Raw genomic sequence first — 14,914 nt, 5'->3', positions numbered from 1 at the left:
AAGTTTAGCAGTCAGGAGCCCGCCTGGAGAGTAGGGAATACATTTCAAGTTTAGCAGTCAGGAGCCCGCCTGGAGAGTAGGGAATACATTCCAAGTTCAGCAATCAGGAGCCAGCTTGGAGAGTAGGGAATACGTTTCAAGTCAGCAGTTAGGAGCCCGCCTGGAGAGCAGGGAATACTTTCAAATGCAGAAGTCAGGAGCCCGCCTAGAGAGCAGGGAATAATTTCAAGCACAGCAGTCAGGAGCCCGCCTGGAGAACAAGGGAGTACAATTTAAGTTTTAGTTTTCAAAATCCTTTGTTTTGTCTATGTTGAAGTCAGGAGCCCGCCTGGAGAGCATGGAACACTTTCAAGTTTAGCCTTCAGAAGCCCGCCTGGAGAACAAGGGAGTACAACTTAAGTTTTGGTTTTAAAAATTCTTATTAATATCCGGTAATGTGATTCGTTTTACGCTTACACATGGGCCCACATACCCAAACTGGGGCAGAAAATTTTCTTTGTTTTTGTCTATTTTGCTGAAGTCAGGAGCTCGCCTGGGTAACATGAGAACACATTCACGTTTTGAAGTCAGGAGCCCGCCTGGGGAGCATGGAAATACATTCACGTTTTGAAGTCAGGAGCCCGCCTGGAGAGCATGGGAATACATATCAAGTTCAGCAGTCAGACACCCACCTGAAGAAGGGGAAACATCTCAGCTTACAATTCAAGGCGGCAAAAAATGGATGTCACTGGGAGAATACAAGTCAACAAGGCAACAAGAACCGCAAGAAGCAAGTTTGAAGATATAGAGAGGATCTCTTGTAAACTCATAGATCGTAGTCTAGTCTAGCTTATTTTATTTTTGACATGGTGTAATAAAGGGGTTCAGTAAGCAGTAGAAGCAGCAGCAACAGTGAAATAACAGCTCCATGGTAGTCCCAGCTACCAGACATTCCTGAACTACACTAACCTGATTCCTTTTTAGCCAAGGATATGTAGGCAATCTCAGAAGCAGGTTGTGTTCAACTCTTTCAAAAATGCTTCCCACGGAGTATTCAAACGGGCAAAAATCGCTCGTATCCGCTCACTTATCTTTGCACGAAAACACTTCGTGTTTCCGGGAAAAAAGGGGCAGCTGTGAGCATGTGATTTTTTCCCTGCATGAATTACTCCCATAAATTCAAAACAAAATAATTTCTTTCAATGTTTGCAATTTTGGGGATTTTTGTGGCATTTTCTGTTAATTGTTTGTATTTGTTTTTGTTTGCGCATTTTAATTAGTGAAAAATACAAAACAATATGTCGCATTTGCATTTAGGGTTGGTTCTACATTTTAGGATTAATTAGAAAATTAATTATCGCATAAAATGGAAAAATCACAAAAAAAATAGTTTAATTTGCACTTTTAATTTTAGCTTTGATGTTAAGTAGCTTTCTTTTGGTAATTTGTTTTTAATTAATTGTGTCAATTATCATTTTAGGTTTAATTAATTTTGTTTAGTTCTAGGAATTAATTCTGATTTTAATTAATTTTCGGAAAAAAAAAAGAAAAAAAGGTTTTGAATTAAATTGGTTTTGAATAAAAATGAGAAGGGAAGTAGTTGGGCCAGTCTTAATTCAAGTCGCCCAGGCCCAAAACCTCTTCCCCTTACCCGTACAAATTACCCGAAACCCGGCCCAAACCCACGCCTTGACCCGGTCTGGTTCCCCCCACTCAACCAAACGACGTCGTTCCGGTTCCCTTCATCTGGACCGTTGAACGGGTCTGATCGGACGGACCAGAACTGGGGAGGTAAGGATATTTATATGTCCTAACACTACCCTACCCCCTCATTTTATCTCTCACAACCCCCCTGCATCAGAAACCCTAAAGAGACGCCGCCTTGTTCTCCGTCACCTTAAGCCGGCGGCGGGTCTCCGATGACCACCATATTCACACCCTAAACTCCTCATCCCCTCCACAATCCCAATCCACAACCAACTTCGTTCGAACACACTCAGAATCCCTCGAATCTGAGGGTGAAGTCACAAACCCTAGCGCCGCCCTCATTTCCTTCGGTGGCCGCGCCACCTCTGTTCAACCCCAAATTAATACCACATAGCCACCACGACTCCCTCATGCCAAATCCTCACTCCATTTCCCTCAAATCTTGTCGGAGCTCTCGAATCTTAAATCAGAGTTCGAGCCTTGAAAGTTCAAAGGCCATTTTTTTATCGGACCTGGTACATGCATGGTCATAAGGGCTGTTCTTCGAGTTTTGAAGTTTGGATTCAAACGGTCGGCATTAGTTCTGTTAGGCCCTGTGTCTCCGATAGATTTCAAGTCTGAATCGGTAGGTTCCTTTCCCCTCTTTTGTCTGTTCCTTCTCTTACTATTTTATTTCTTTCCTCTCCTTCCCTTTTTCTTTGGTTTAATTTTCTTCTACTAGTTTGGTCGAAACCTGACCAATCCTCCGGGTTTAAACTATCTTCTGTTAGTTGTTTTTCTTTTTCGTCCTTCTTTGTGAAAGTTGTTCTCTGTTTCCTTAGTTGTGTTATCAGCCCGTTTAAAGTTCTAACTTCATATCTCGTTTAGTCACTTAGTTAATTTAATTAGGGTTATTTTAATGACTTGGTTAATTTCTTGCTTATTTGCGTGTAATAATTAGTTGATTAGTGTAGGTTTTAATTCTCGAAATCTTTCAAGTGTTTGCCCTTTGTTTGTTGACTGATTTGATTATGTTTGGGTTTTGAAGCCATTGCAGACCTCACCCCAAGGGTGTTGATTTAGGTCATTGGGTCAGAATTGAGCTCAAATTTTGGTTTAAATATCGGGTGAATCTGACCTAGTTGGTTTCCTAGAGTAAATAATCAGGGTTCGAGGGGTAGTCTAAGGAATTGGCCTAAGGAATCTTGAGTGTAACTGAATGGGAAGCTTCCAGGAAGCTGGGGGTAGGGATTAAAGTGAATTTCTGGAATTTAAGCCAGGGACACTTAAGCAAAAAATAAAATTCAGAAGGGGGCAAAGTGCAAGCTAAGTTTGCCCTAGTAACTTGCCTATAAAGGCAGTTTTTCTTGCCTTTCAAGGCATACCCAAGAGACTTGGAAGAGCTAAAAAATCTCTGAAAATTCTAGACAAAAAAAAATTCAAAAAAAAAAGGTACTGTTCCATTGAGTTCTATTGCTAACTTCTGAAGTTTTCCTGATGATACAACAAGTCCTAATTAGCTGACCTTAGAAATGAATTAAAATCAGCCTAGGTTGAAGTTTTCCTAGTCCATTGTTCAGATCGAATTGGTTTCTGGTTATTTCATGAACGATCATAGTACGGCCGCTCATCTAAAATAAAATCAATGAGTAGATCTCACCTCCAATTTCTGGGTCTGAAATTTGATTTTTGGAGCTGATGGCTGGTTCTGTTGATTTGCTTTGCTGCTGACCCTTGATCTTATTACTGCGTTACTGATCTTCTTACCCTTTCTTACTTGTGCTCTCAGGTACCTATTTAACTCTTCTCAATGCAAAAACCTTGTGATATGGAAATCTGAAAGACTTGAAGCATGTTGGCCATTTGTTCTCATTGTAGGAGTTAATTTTGTCTTTATTTTGAGACTTTAGTTTGAATATATTCATGTTTGTATGTTGGTCAGTGACACTGCTCTTTGGGGGTTGAGTCTGATTTGAAATAGACATGAGGTTCAATTTGGTCGAATGTGCTGTAACCTAAAAACCAGTGATGTATAAATAGACTTTGTCATGATATTTATGTTTTGAATCTGCCTGAAAGCTTAAACATCATGTTCGTTTAGTTGAGTCAGTGATGAAGTTCTACATATAACTTTAAGCAGCAATCGTTTAATTAGATGGTTGAATGACCAAAATCAGTAGATATGGTGGCCTCTGTGCATGAATCATATGATTAACTGTGTTGTTATGTGGTTGAAATTGTTAAATTCCACCGCCTATTATTAGTAATCAGAATTGGAACTCATGAGTGCTTCCATGATCAAATTGGGTGTTATCTAACTGATTAATGATGAGTTAAAAACGATTCTCAAGCTTGCTTGTATAGGTACTAGTCCCGTTCTTGGCTAACGTTGTAGGGACTCGATGTTAGGTCTTGACTCAACAGCTGCAGGGCTCTGAATTTGGGCTTACCTTGAGGCCCAGTTCGGAAAGTTGCTTTGAATCAGTGTCGGGCCTTTTCTTTTGTTTAGGCCACCAACCCTATCGTGTTGGCCCAAGCCCTTTATGCAATGAATTAATTTTACCTCACATAAATATTCCTGGTTCGTTTAAATGGAACCCTTAACTACATTTAGTGTTAATTAATTAAGCCCCCTTAACTAGATTGAAGGGGAGCTATGTTGGATAATACGAATAGTTTGTGGCCCCTTCGAAATTTAGTTTGAATTTCCCTTTAAAATTGGATTCAAGGCGTGCCAAGCCCAATAAAATCTCAAATTCTTGGCCCTCATTTAATTATTTTTCCTCAAAATACTTAGAACTCGAGGCGCGCCACATAGCAAATTTCCATGGCCCTCGTAAAGCTAAAAACGGATAGTTGCTCTAGGCGCGTTGTTTTAATAAAATTACTTTCCTAAATTCGGGTGCGCATTTCATGTGACCCAATTCCAATTCTTAATAACGTTGAATAAAAATATGTCGCAGATCGCGGGTGCATTTCATGTGGCGTGATCCAAAGGCATGTTTTAGACGACGTTAAACCTTCCTTAAAAATGAATAAAAGCGGTTAAAGGTTAAAATTTACACATAGGTTCATAATTGTTTAAAATCAGATAATTTAGCTAAATATAACAGTTGAGCGACCGTGCTAGAACCACGGAACCTAGGAATACCTAATACCTTCTCCTAGGTTAACAAAATTCCTTACTCGGATTTCTGGTTCGTGGACTGTTAAATAGAGTCATATTTTCCTCGATTCGGGATGCAACCAGTGACTTGGGACACCATAAATCTCCCAAGTGGCGACTCTAGATCTTTAAATAAACAAATCCCGTTTCGATTGTCCTTTAATTGGAAAAACTCCCGTATATATATACACCCTCTCGGGGGTGTAGGTAAAAAAGGAGGTGTGACACTTTCCTGAGCTGAGGGTCTATTGGAAACAACCTCTCTATCCTTACAAGGTAGGGGTAAGGTTTGCATACGCACTATCCTCCCCAGACCCCACTAGGATAATACTGGGTATGGTTTTGTTGTTGTTGTTAGTTCATTAAGCTTAAATTGAGGTATGCTTCGTGGTTTATATGTTGTTTTGTGGGATTTGAGTCCTCGAGTGGGTCCGTGTTATGTTTTGAAACTTTTTGGCATGATAGGATGGGGTCCCAATGGGATCGGGTGAGTTTCAGATTTTTTGTGGTCTTGATGGGCAGTTCTGGTTCTGGTTTTTCGCACCTGCGCAGATGTGGCCGCAGGTGCGGACTCGCTTATGCGAGGGAGGGATTGCTTCTATAAGGAGGAGGTTTCCAGGTTGGTTTCACTTTTGCGAAGATTTAGGCACAGATGTGAAACCGCTTCTGCGAGTTTTCATTCGCACCTACAGAGCCGCATATGCGGGTCTTGGTCCGCAGATGCATGAGAAGGTTAGATCCAGCCGGTTCAAAAATGCGAGGGGGGCTCAGAGGTGCGAGGTCACACGTGCAAAAAATTTCCCGCAGATACGGAAATCATAGGCAGATTTTTATATATTCGAGGATTGAGCTATTTTTATCACATTTTCCGTTTGGGAGCTCAAATTTGGGCGATTTTGGAGGGGATTTTCGCGATTTGAATTGGGGTAAGTTTTTTTTACTCGGATTTGATTATTTTACATGATTCCATCTTTGCTTTTGGCATTTGAGAGATGAATCTAAATGAGAAATTCAGAATTTTTGTCAAAACTTTTCCAAAGTTAATACTAGAGATTTGAACATCAATTCGGAGTTAGATTTTGGTGAAATTAGTATGGTTGGACTCAATTCGAATGTCTTATTAGAATTTCTGAGTTTTGTTGGGTTTTGGGATGCAGTCCTGGGTTGACATTTTGGTTGACTTTGAGTATTTGATTAAAGATTCAACCTATACTGTTTGGGTTTGTTTTCTATGGCATTATTTGATGTATTTGAGTTGATTTTAGCTAGATTATAGCCGTTCGGAGTTCGATTCGTGCCAGATGGAATTTCTAGAGTATTGTTTCGGATTGCTCGGTATTGATTTGGCTTGTTCGAGGTAAGTAACATATCTAAGCTTGGATTTGAGGGTAAATATCCCTTAGAACTATGAAATTTGAGATGTGTTAGGGGTGACGCATGTGCTAGGAGATGGGCTTGTGTGCGTGCATCAGAGTATTCATGATCCGAGTAGTTCTTAGGCCATTATATGCCTTATTTTTCTATCATGCTCCTTTGATAACTTGTTTTCTCCATTTGTATGACTACTTGCATTATTATTCATGCTAGAAATCATGTCTAAGCTATTTATATAATTGTTTGAGACATGATAGGGATATTTTTGCCATGTTGAGCTATTTTTCTTAGCTGTAGTCATACTCTTCAGTCAAGATAATTATATATGCATGTTATATCTCTATCTTTGTGCACTTTTGATATATTGTCTCACATGCTATTGGTGTCCTTGTATGTGACGCGAGTTTAAGGTGAATTTTATGGGACGGTGTGATATTCCGTGTTATATAATTTGATTATATTTTTGTGAGATGTTGTCATATGGAGACTTAAGCGGATTGATAGTCGATGTGGACTATAGAGCCGTGGTGATTGATAGTGAGGCGACGCTTGCATCGAGGCTCCGTATTGGGCTGAGTCTTATTGATATTAAGGTGGAGCGTACGCCAGGCCTCACATTGGGCTAAGTGGTTTTGTCTATCCTTGTAATAGGAAATTACCCTCTAAGTGATCTAGTTTCTACTTGTTGCTTCATTTAGGAGCCACATATATATAAGGTGAAGAGTGTATATGTCTATCTAGGTTATGTCCATATCCGATATATGGTAGGCTTATGATTATGCTTTATTTGGACTATGTGGGTTTCTTATTCATGTTTCATTGATTCTATGACTACGTGATAACTTGAAATTGTGGCTTAGAAGCATGCATAGGGTTATCACTAGTGAATTAGGCATAAATGATTGTTTTGCCACATTGAGATTCTTTTTCGAGCCATAGTCATATACTTGTCTTATTGATTTATAATTTGGTAGTTAAATGACTTATTTTATTCATCTCTAATACTATGAAAAGACTTTTGAATAATGAAATTGTTTATTGATTGTTGAGATAATTGAATTATATGATTAGCTATAGCCATTTTTTCGTCATGTGTGCTTTTATCCGCATTTTTATTATTATAATACAGTGCCTTTACCTATGTTATCGGATAAATATCTCTATAGGTTTGAAAGCTGAATATTGTGGAAAGATAAGAATTTTGGCACCACGAATATTATGAACATATATTTGTTATTGATGATGTCATGTGGATCGGGCGTTACGCCGCCATGGGTATTAATTTTGGATCGGGTGGCATGCCATCATGGATATAATATATGGATCAGGTGGCATGCTTCCACAAGAATACTTTAGAATTGGGTTGCACGCTGCAGCGACACTTGGATTTAGTACCATCGCTTCGGAGTCAGGTAATTACATGTATTACTTTGGGCCCTGAAGATGTATGTTACTCATATTGGTATTGATTTACACACTATGTCAGTGTTGGGTTTATGGAGATATGTGCCTAAACTCATGCATCAATTTATATTTTACCTAATTGTTATTTGACTCGTATCATGATTGTGAAAATTTGAAATATCTGATGTTGTGTGTTATCTCTTGTTTAGAAAGCATGTTTACATATCAGTTTTATTGTGCTTCTAATGGTAGCCTTGATTGATAATATCATATTTTATTCAATATGTTGATTATGCCTCTTATGATAATTAAGCTAATAGTAGGTCTCACTATTGACCTCTCGTAACAACTTCTTCGAGGTTAGATTTAATAATTATTGAGTATCGTATTTTGTACCCACACTATACTTCGGCATATTTTGTGCAGGCTGTGAGACTGATTTTAGTGGCATTCATCTAGCTGAGTAGGAATGCTTTTAGGAGACTTCGTGGTAAGTTGTTTACTTGATTCGATCCGCAGCCCACAGAGTTTTCCTTCCCTCTTTTTATATATGCCTTTGTATCTTTTTAATTTGCGGACAAACTTTATATTCAGTTGAGATCTTGTACCCTTATTAGATTCTTGTGATTAGTTGTGATACTCGGGCTTTGGAAGAGTTGTTGAAACAATTGTGGTCATGTGTAGACCCTATCTGAGATTTATGCACATTTGATATTTGAGTTATTTCGTATTTCGCTTTTGCTTATATGCTATGAATCAGTTAATAGATTAATAATTAAATTTTATTGTTGATGTGAGAGTTTGCTTGCCTAGCAAATGTGTAATGTGCTATAACGGTCTTTGGTGGGATTTTGGACCGTGACAGATAGTGCGCCTAGAAATTTTTGGAGCAATGGAACAAGATTCTCTCTCTTATTCTTTCAAAGAAGTTGCTTTCTGGAAGTCCCTCTAATGTGCTAAAGTCTTTCAAAAAATAATAACAATGAGCCTAGAATAATATAATTTTCTAGTGGTTTCTCTATTTGTAAGCAAGGAATGACACTTTCGTTAAAGTCAAAATCAATTCTAAGTAGGATTTAAAACTAATTAAAAATAAAAACCAAATATCAAAAGAATAGAATTAGGTCGTTGGACCTTTGGCGGTACAATAGGCAACAACCCAACATCAAGAGGCGTATACAAGAGTTGAATTTGACCGGTTCGAGTTCAGAATTCTATCGTATACCATTTCATTTTTTAAATTTGAAATTTATTTTTTATACTTATTTTGTGAGTTTTTAAATAAAGAGAAAATCTAAATTAAAGTTACCAGTTAGATGAACTCATAACGTATTCGCTAGGTGTCACTTCATTCGCAGGATTTTATCAAAGGGGGTATAGGTATAAATATAACAAGAGAAGCTGGCACCATCTTTTCAGTTTGATGGACTCAAATTTAGGATCCGACATGTAAATCGAGCAAATTTTGTTTGTGCCGGTCCACATGCAGGACCCATGAAGTGAAGTTATTCCAAGGTTTATAATGTGATGCAATAAAGTTCTGTCTTTTATACTGGTTTTGTGATTTACTCTATAAATTATGTTGTCAAAATAAAATTAATGGTTTGGCGTTAAGATTTTGTTGTTTTGTTTGGATAAGGCATAAGCGCGCTTGGGGAAATTCAACTTATTTTGTCTTCGGCCCATTCTTGCGTTTCTTGCTTATTACTAGGAAATTAGAGGGACAATCCTTTATGAAGTGAAAAATAGAGTTCTTCCTTATTAATGAGGAACACAATTTGAGATATCCATTAGCTTATCCAACAAATACTAGAAGTTATTATCTATAAGTTGAAATATAAATCCGTTGTTGGAGGTAAAAGATTTTCAGTGGTTGAGAAACGAAGTACGGTTATGCATATGCATTGGCAGAAAAGAAGGTTAGGCGAAAAAAACAATATAAAGAGACAAATCGTGTTAAAGACATAAAAGTGTGCACTCTCTAACAACTTACTGAATAAATGATTAGAAAAAATATAGAAGAGAAAAGAAGGAGAGATACATAGATTTGTAATCATGCTTATTTATACTGAACATTGTTATTATTAGTAACAAATTAAATAGAAAAAAAAATTGCTTTGAAAATGACATGACGATAAGAGTAAGAAATTCAACTCTCAATCACCTCAATGTTTGTTAAATTTCGTCGAAGGTTCAAAGTTTTGTGTAGTTACTAAGAAAACATTGAAGTGAACCTCTACATCAGCTCTCCTGAGAGAATCTTTTACCTATTTGAAGATCCCATGATGAGACACAAAAGACAAACCAACTCATAATTACTATACACACGACATAAGTATATATATGTCAATTACACATATTTTTGGAATTAAGTCTTTATATATGTCAGGGATTTCACTTGTACATACAATATCAGTGTTTTAAAACTTATTTTTGGAATTAAGTCTTTATATATGTCAGGGATTTCTCTTGTACATACAATATTAGTCTTTAAAAACTTATTATAACAGGTAAACTGCAATATTTGATCGACACGTTATTTATCTTCTGTCATCATGGAAATCTTTTGGTTATTTTTATAATAATAATGATATTTTTAATAATACTTCGTCTAAACCCATAAAATACATTATTTGGTTAGTATTTTAAGAAAAGTTAATTTTGGTAAAGAATCCAGCATAACTTATACAACGTTTGGTTAAGTTTCTTCCTTTTTTACCCGTATAAAATAATACACGTATAAAATAATAAGGAAATTATTGTATTATTTTATGGGGGTATAGAACGTAGAATAAGAATATATATATTAAATAATATATGGATAAAAAATTCAAATGATAAAAGTACCCTCTATCAATTTAGAATTAAAATATTTTCCTTCTCAGAGAAATGAAAGGACTCTCGGTATTAGATACATGTATCACTCACTGTAGTTAACAAATGTTTTTTAAACAAAAGTGAAAAATATATTTTAAATTATAAAATATGAATTAATTTTAAATACAACAAAATTAAGCATTCAAAAATAATTAATCCTTGCATAATTAATCTAGGCATTACAATCTCTGCATAACTACTACCTACATTTTAATTTGTGCATAATTATACCCGATGACCCATAGTGTGGTTCATAAGAAATCTCAAAAATAAAAATATAACCCTACGTCCAGAGATTGTCCACACACAAGGGTACTCAGTCACCCATCTACCATCCTCCACATGAGAATAAACATCATCAAAATTCTCTTTGCAAAGTTAAGAAAAAATAATATTCGTAACAGAAAAATCAGTCACAACAAGCACAAAATTTGATATTGCAAAAATTTTGTGACGAAAGAATGCAACATTCATAAACTTCATCATAATACATATTGGTAATAAATATAACAACATAAATCTGTAATTGTCTTGGCGTGAAAGGCCATGAAATAGAGATTGATGTGGAATTGTTCATTCAAATCCTTAATTATATATAGTGATTAGTGGACCCTCGCCACATAATAAAAACTTGATCAAAAATAGCCTCCATGCAGGAGACAGCTTGACTCGTGGACCTCTTATACCCTTAACAGTATATTCATCAATAGAAATAGCAATCAGTTTCACATCTTTTTTTACACCAAAGAAGTAGCAAACAACTTTATTTTTTACCCAGCCTTCTTTTTTTACTGCCACTTTCCAGGAAAAAAATATCAAAGTACCAGACAAAAGAAAATAATGCATACACTAGAAATGGTAATACACCTGCATGAGCTTGCCTGCCATGTCCAGCTCTTGTAACCAAAAAGAAAGTGTCCCTTTCTCTTGGAAACACGTTGAGTTAATTTCTCTTGGAAAAGAATATCTAACTTTGAATTTATTCCCAATAAAAGAATGGTCGATTTAATATATAAACGCTTAAAATATTAAAACTGTTTAACGTTATTACTGTTAATTGTTACTTGTTATAGTAGGTTATGTTCTTTATTTTCTAGATAAATGATTCTAGTATTTATTACGAGCATTTAGTTATGCTTATCTTTTACTGATCTGATAGTAACAAAAATTTATTTACACTATCAGCATATAAAAGTTAAACTCATAGACAAATATATAGAATTCCAAAGTACAAATTGGGAAAATCATTTTCAATCCTTTCCCATTTTCAAGATTAATATTTTTCTACAAGTGACAATACAATAAACAGTCCCCCTATATAGTAATACTCAAATCCCAATCTTATGTGAAAAAGATTGGAATTAATGGAAATCCATGGGTTAAAATCATTCTAATACTAAAAGATATTGGAAATAATAGAAAGTGGGACAAAATATAAGGGGTTAACATAATTCTAATACTTCAATCATTTTAACCTATTAGATAGTAGTAATTAGTACTAATAGTTGGTAGTGGTAGTTGCCATTAGAGCTTGAAATCAGAATTAAAGGAAGCAGATCATGGAGTCACCCATCGGAGAAGAAAAGTCATGAACTTGTCAATGATGAAATAATGTTGTAGCAGCAGTTTTGCTACGGTCTTTGCCCAAAACAATCCAGTGAGATTCTTGGTGGTGAAATTGCTACTGTCACTGATGAAGAATGAGCTCCTGAATCTGGTGGAGACCCTAAAAATTAAATCAGAATAACAAATCAGCTTACTTATACAGTAATTACATATATATGTTAAAAAATCTGATAACCTGATAAAAATGGTAACTAACATATTATGACAGGTTAAACAACATTAATACTCTGGTATATATAACTTAAATACGTTGTAATTAGGAAAATTCCAAAATATCAAGTATCATGTTGTAATTTCTTTAATTTCATAATTCCTTTTTAATGAAGAAGATTAATAACCTTTGAACCAAAAATGTCTTACTTGCAAGACTGTCCGATGAGGAATTTCTGGTACTGCCATGTTGAGACTTGTTGCTGTTTTCTATATTTGCTTGTTGATTTTTTCTCCTCCTTCTGTTATGATCTGCCAAACGTTTCCTGCAACTTCTCTTCCCGTTATCAAATTCCGACAGCAGATGGAACCTGTTTTTTTCAAGAATATTAATAAGAATAAATCATAAAATGCAACAGTACGGGAAAATTAAATAGAGAGAATCGTACTAAAGGCATTCTCTGTGTTGATTATAAGCTGATGAGTGTTTAAATCAGAAACCAAAATGGAAAACGCTGTATTTCCTATAAGTAGTAAAAATAAACAAGTACGTAATACGGGAAAACGGGGTAGCAAACTCATGGGGGAACATAATCTTAGGGACTGAAATACCCTCGGGATCAACCCCCATGTACGACTTTTCAATTTCCAAAACTCCAATCATTTGCTCCTAAACACACCCCAAGTGCATTTTCGTCATATTAACATTTTCCTCCCGTTCCTACTACATTTTCTGTTCATCTTTTTATTGGTATGTTAAACATACTTTGGGATTGAACAACATTCATTTTATGTAAACAGTTTTTGGAGTATGAAAGTCAAGACACTTGGTTGCCGAGCAAAAATTCTTCAATTTTTTTAAATAAAATTTATATTTTTCAGAATTACGGGTAAAATTACTACTAACATAGTTAAATATATATAAAAAAAATATACTAGTAAAAGACACTGTTTGATGCTCAAAACAGTAATAGTGTCAGATAAAATAAGATATTTTATGTGTTTATATTTATGTGCAAACTCAAAATATATATGTGGAAAAAATGGAAGTATTTGTAGAGAAAGGGATGTATTTTAGAGAAATACAACCTGCTACACTGTTGGCAGAATCGTTGAGTCAAGCCAGCGGCAATAACAGTAGCAGCTTTGGAGTGAAATTCACAAACTTTGTGTCTCCTATGGTAATGTTTGGCATGTGTTAGATCAGCATTACAGCCTTCAGCTTGACATCTAGGAGTATTCACTACTGAACCACCTTCAACCACTGCTCTAGTACGTCGATAAAGTCGGTTCACAAAATCATCTTCAGACGAAGAAAAATAAGTCCGCCCGCCCAAATTCAACCCAATCCGACTCGTGCTCGCAAAATCACGAACCCCGCCCATAAATTGTGGTTCACTTTTTGGGACCATTATGAACCCAGTATTTGGTTGTTGGTGCAGTGAGGGCATGGACCCTTGAGTGGGATTGTAAGAGGTTTCATAAGCACGTGGGTCATAAAGGGTAGTGTTGTTCAGATGGGGGTGAAAAAATTGGTGATTTTGTTGTTGTTGGTGAGTTGCGTTAAGAAAATGGTGTTGTTGGGGATTTAGTAAAGATGGGTTTTCAGTGAAAGTTTGATGACTAGTGTTTGCAAAAGGGTCAAAAAAGTGATGGTGATTTTGGTCATTTCCTTGATTTGCTTCTTCTCCAGAAAGCATAACCGATGATTGTTCTCCCCAGTCATAGTCCAACATTGCTAATATTATTCTTTTTGCTGCTTTGATCTGTTCCAATAAATTTAAAAAATTAAATTGCACTATTAAGTTGTGTACAAATACAAAGGAAAAAAAATGAAGAAGAAATAACTTTTAGAAATTTTGTTTTGGGGGAGGGGTAAGAGGAGTATAAAACAGAGCGAATCAAACGATTATCATCGATATAACTAGACTATAAGCTTTTAAGCCGTCTAAAAATATAAAAACAGTTTTTGAAACTTTTTTTAACCAAGGAAAGGGTTAGGAGAAGGAGGAGAAGAGAAAGCAGTGCCAATTGAACTAATACCTCTTATATGGAAGATTTTCACAGTAAACTATGACTTTTGAAACTACACCATCTGTGGTCTAAAAATCAAGAATAGTTGGGGTATTTCTTGAAGAGGGAAAGGGGGTAAGGTGGAGTAGGGGGTGGGGGTGGAGGAAATCTGCCAGCTTTAAAAGAAGAAGATTATATGAGTTGAAAAGGCTGCAAGCCAAAGACTTTACTTTTTAGCATTCAGTGAGAGTTTCGAGTAGGCTTTATATATAGGAGTAGAATATATAACAAAATATTAAGTAGAATTTTCTCTATCTATATTTTAGTCTAAAGGAAAAATTAAGTTGGTGCTTGAAGTTCTAGTGACATGTCGGGCTATTAGGGAGTTGTATTTTTTTCCTTGAGATTTGAGAGAAAGAGAAAAGAGTTGGTTATGGAGTTTGGAGAGGAGTTAATAAAAGGAGTTCGGAACTTTTTTTGTTGTCTTTTTTGATAAAAGATATGTAAATAAATACAAAAAAAAGTTACATTTATATATATAACGTCAAAACACACCACGTTATATCTTAACGATAACTTTTGCCGTTAAGGTATAGCGTGGTGTATTTCGCGTTATATGTACTGACATTTACTCACTTC

The 14,914-nt window shown here is 35.8% G+C and overlaps 1 protein-coding gene across 1 annotated transcript; it reads right to left on the bottom strand.

Annotated features, from left to right (window-relative positions):
- Nucleotides 1–11,702: 11,702 nt before the first annotated feature.
- On the bottom strand, nucleotides 11,703–14,699 carry LOC104240781 (squamosa promoter-binding-like protein 8). Its single transcript, XM_009795666.2, has 4 exons — nucleotides 14,306–14,699; nucleotides 13,352–14,028; nucleotides 12,473–12,633; nucleotides 11,703–12,212 (listed from the first exon to the last, which is right to left on the bottom strand). The coding sequence occupies exons 2-4, from the start codon at nucleotides 13,996–13,998 to the stop codon at nucleotides 12,118–12,120; spliced, it is 903 nt and encodes a 300-aa protein (XP_009793968.1). The 5' UTR covers nucleotides 13,999–14,028; nucleotides 14,306–14,699; the 3' UTR covers nucleotides 11,703–12,117.
- Nucleotides 14,700–14,914: the final 215 nt, after the last annotated feature.

Source organism: Nicotiana sylvestris, chromosome 8 (assembly GCF_000393655.2).
Source record: "Nicotiana sylvestris chromosome 8, ASM39365v2, whole genome shotgun sequence".
Classification (NCBI taxonomy): Eukaryota; Viridiplantae; Streptophyta; class Magnoliopsida; order Solanales; family Solanaceae; genus Nicotiana; species Nicotiana sylvestris.
The sequence above is the reverse complement of the archived record's forward strand: the minus strand, read 5'-3'. Positions and strand labels throughout refer to the sequence as shown.

Bases quoted from the DNA above. Each gene is read 5' to 3' on its own strand.
- LOC104240781 (XM_009795666.2), bottom strand. From the start codon at position 13,998: ATGTTGGACTATGACTGGGGAGAACAATCATCGGTTATGCTTTCTGGA. The intron at 12,634-13,351 runs GTTGTATTTCTC...TGAAAAAAACAG, and splicing joins TTCTGCCAACAGTGTAGCAG to GTTCCATCTGCTGTCGGAAT. The intron at 12,213-12,472 runs GTAAGACATTTT...TTTAATTTTTAG, and splicing joins CTCATCGGACAGTCTTGCAA to GGTCTCCACCAGATTCAGGA.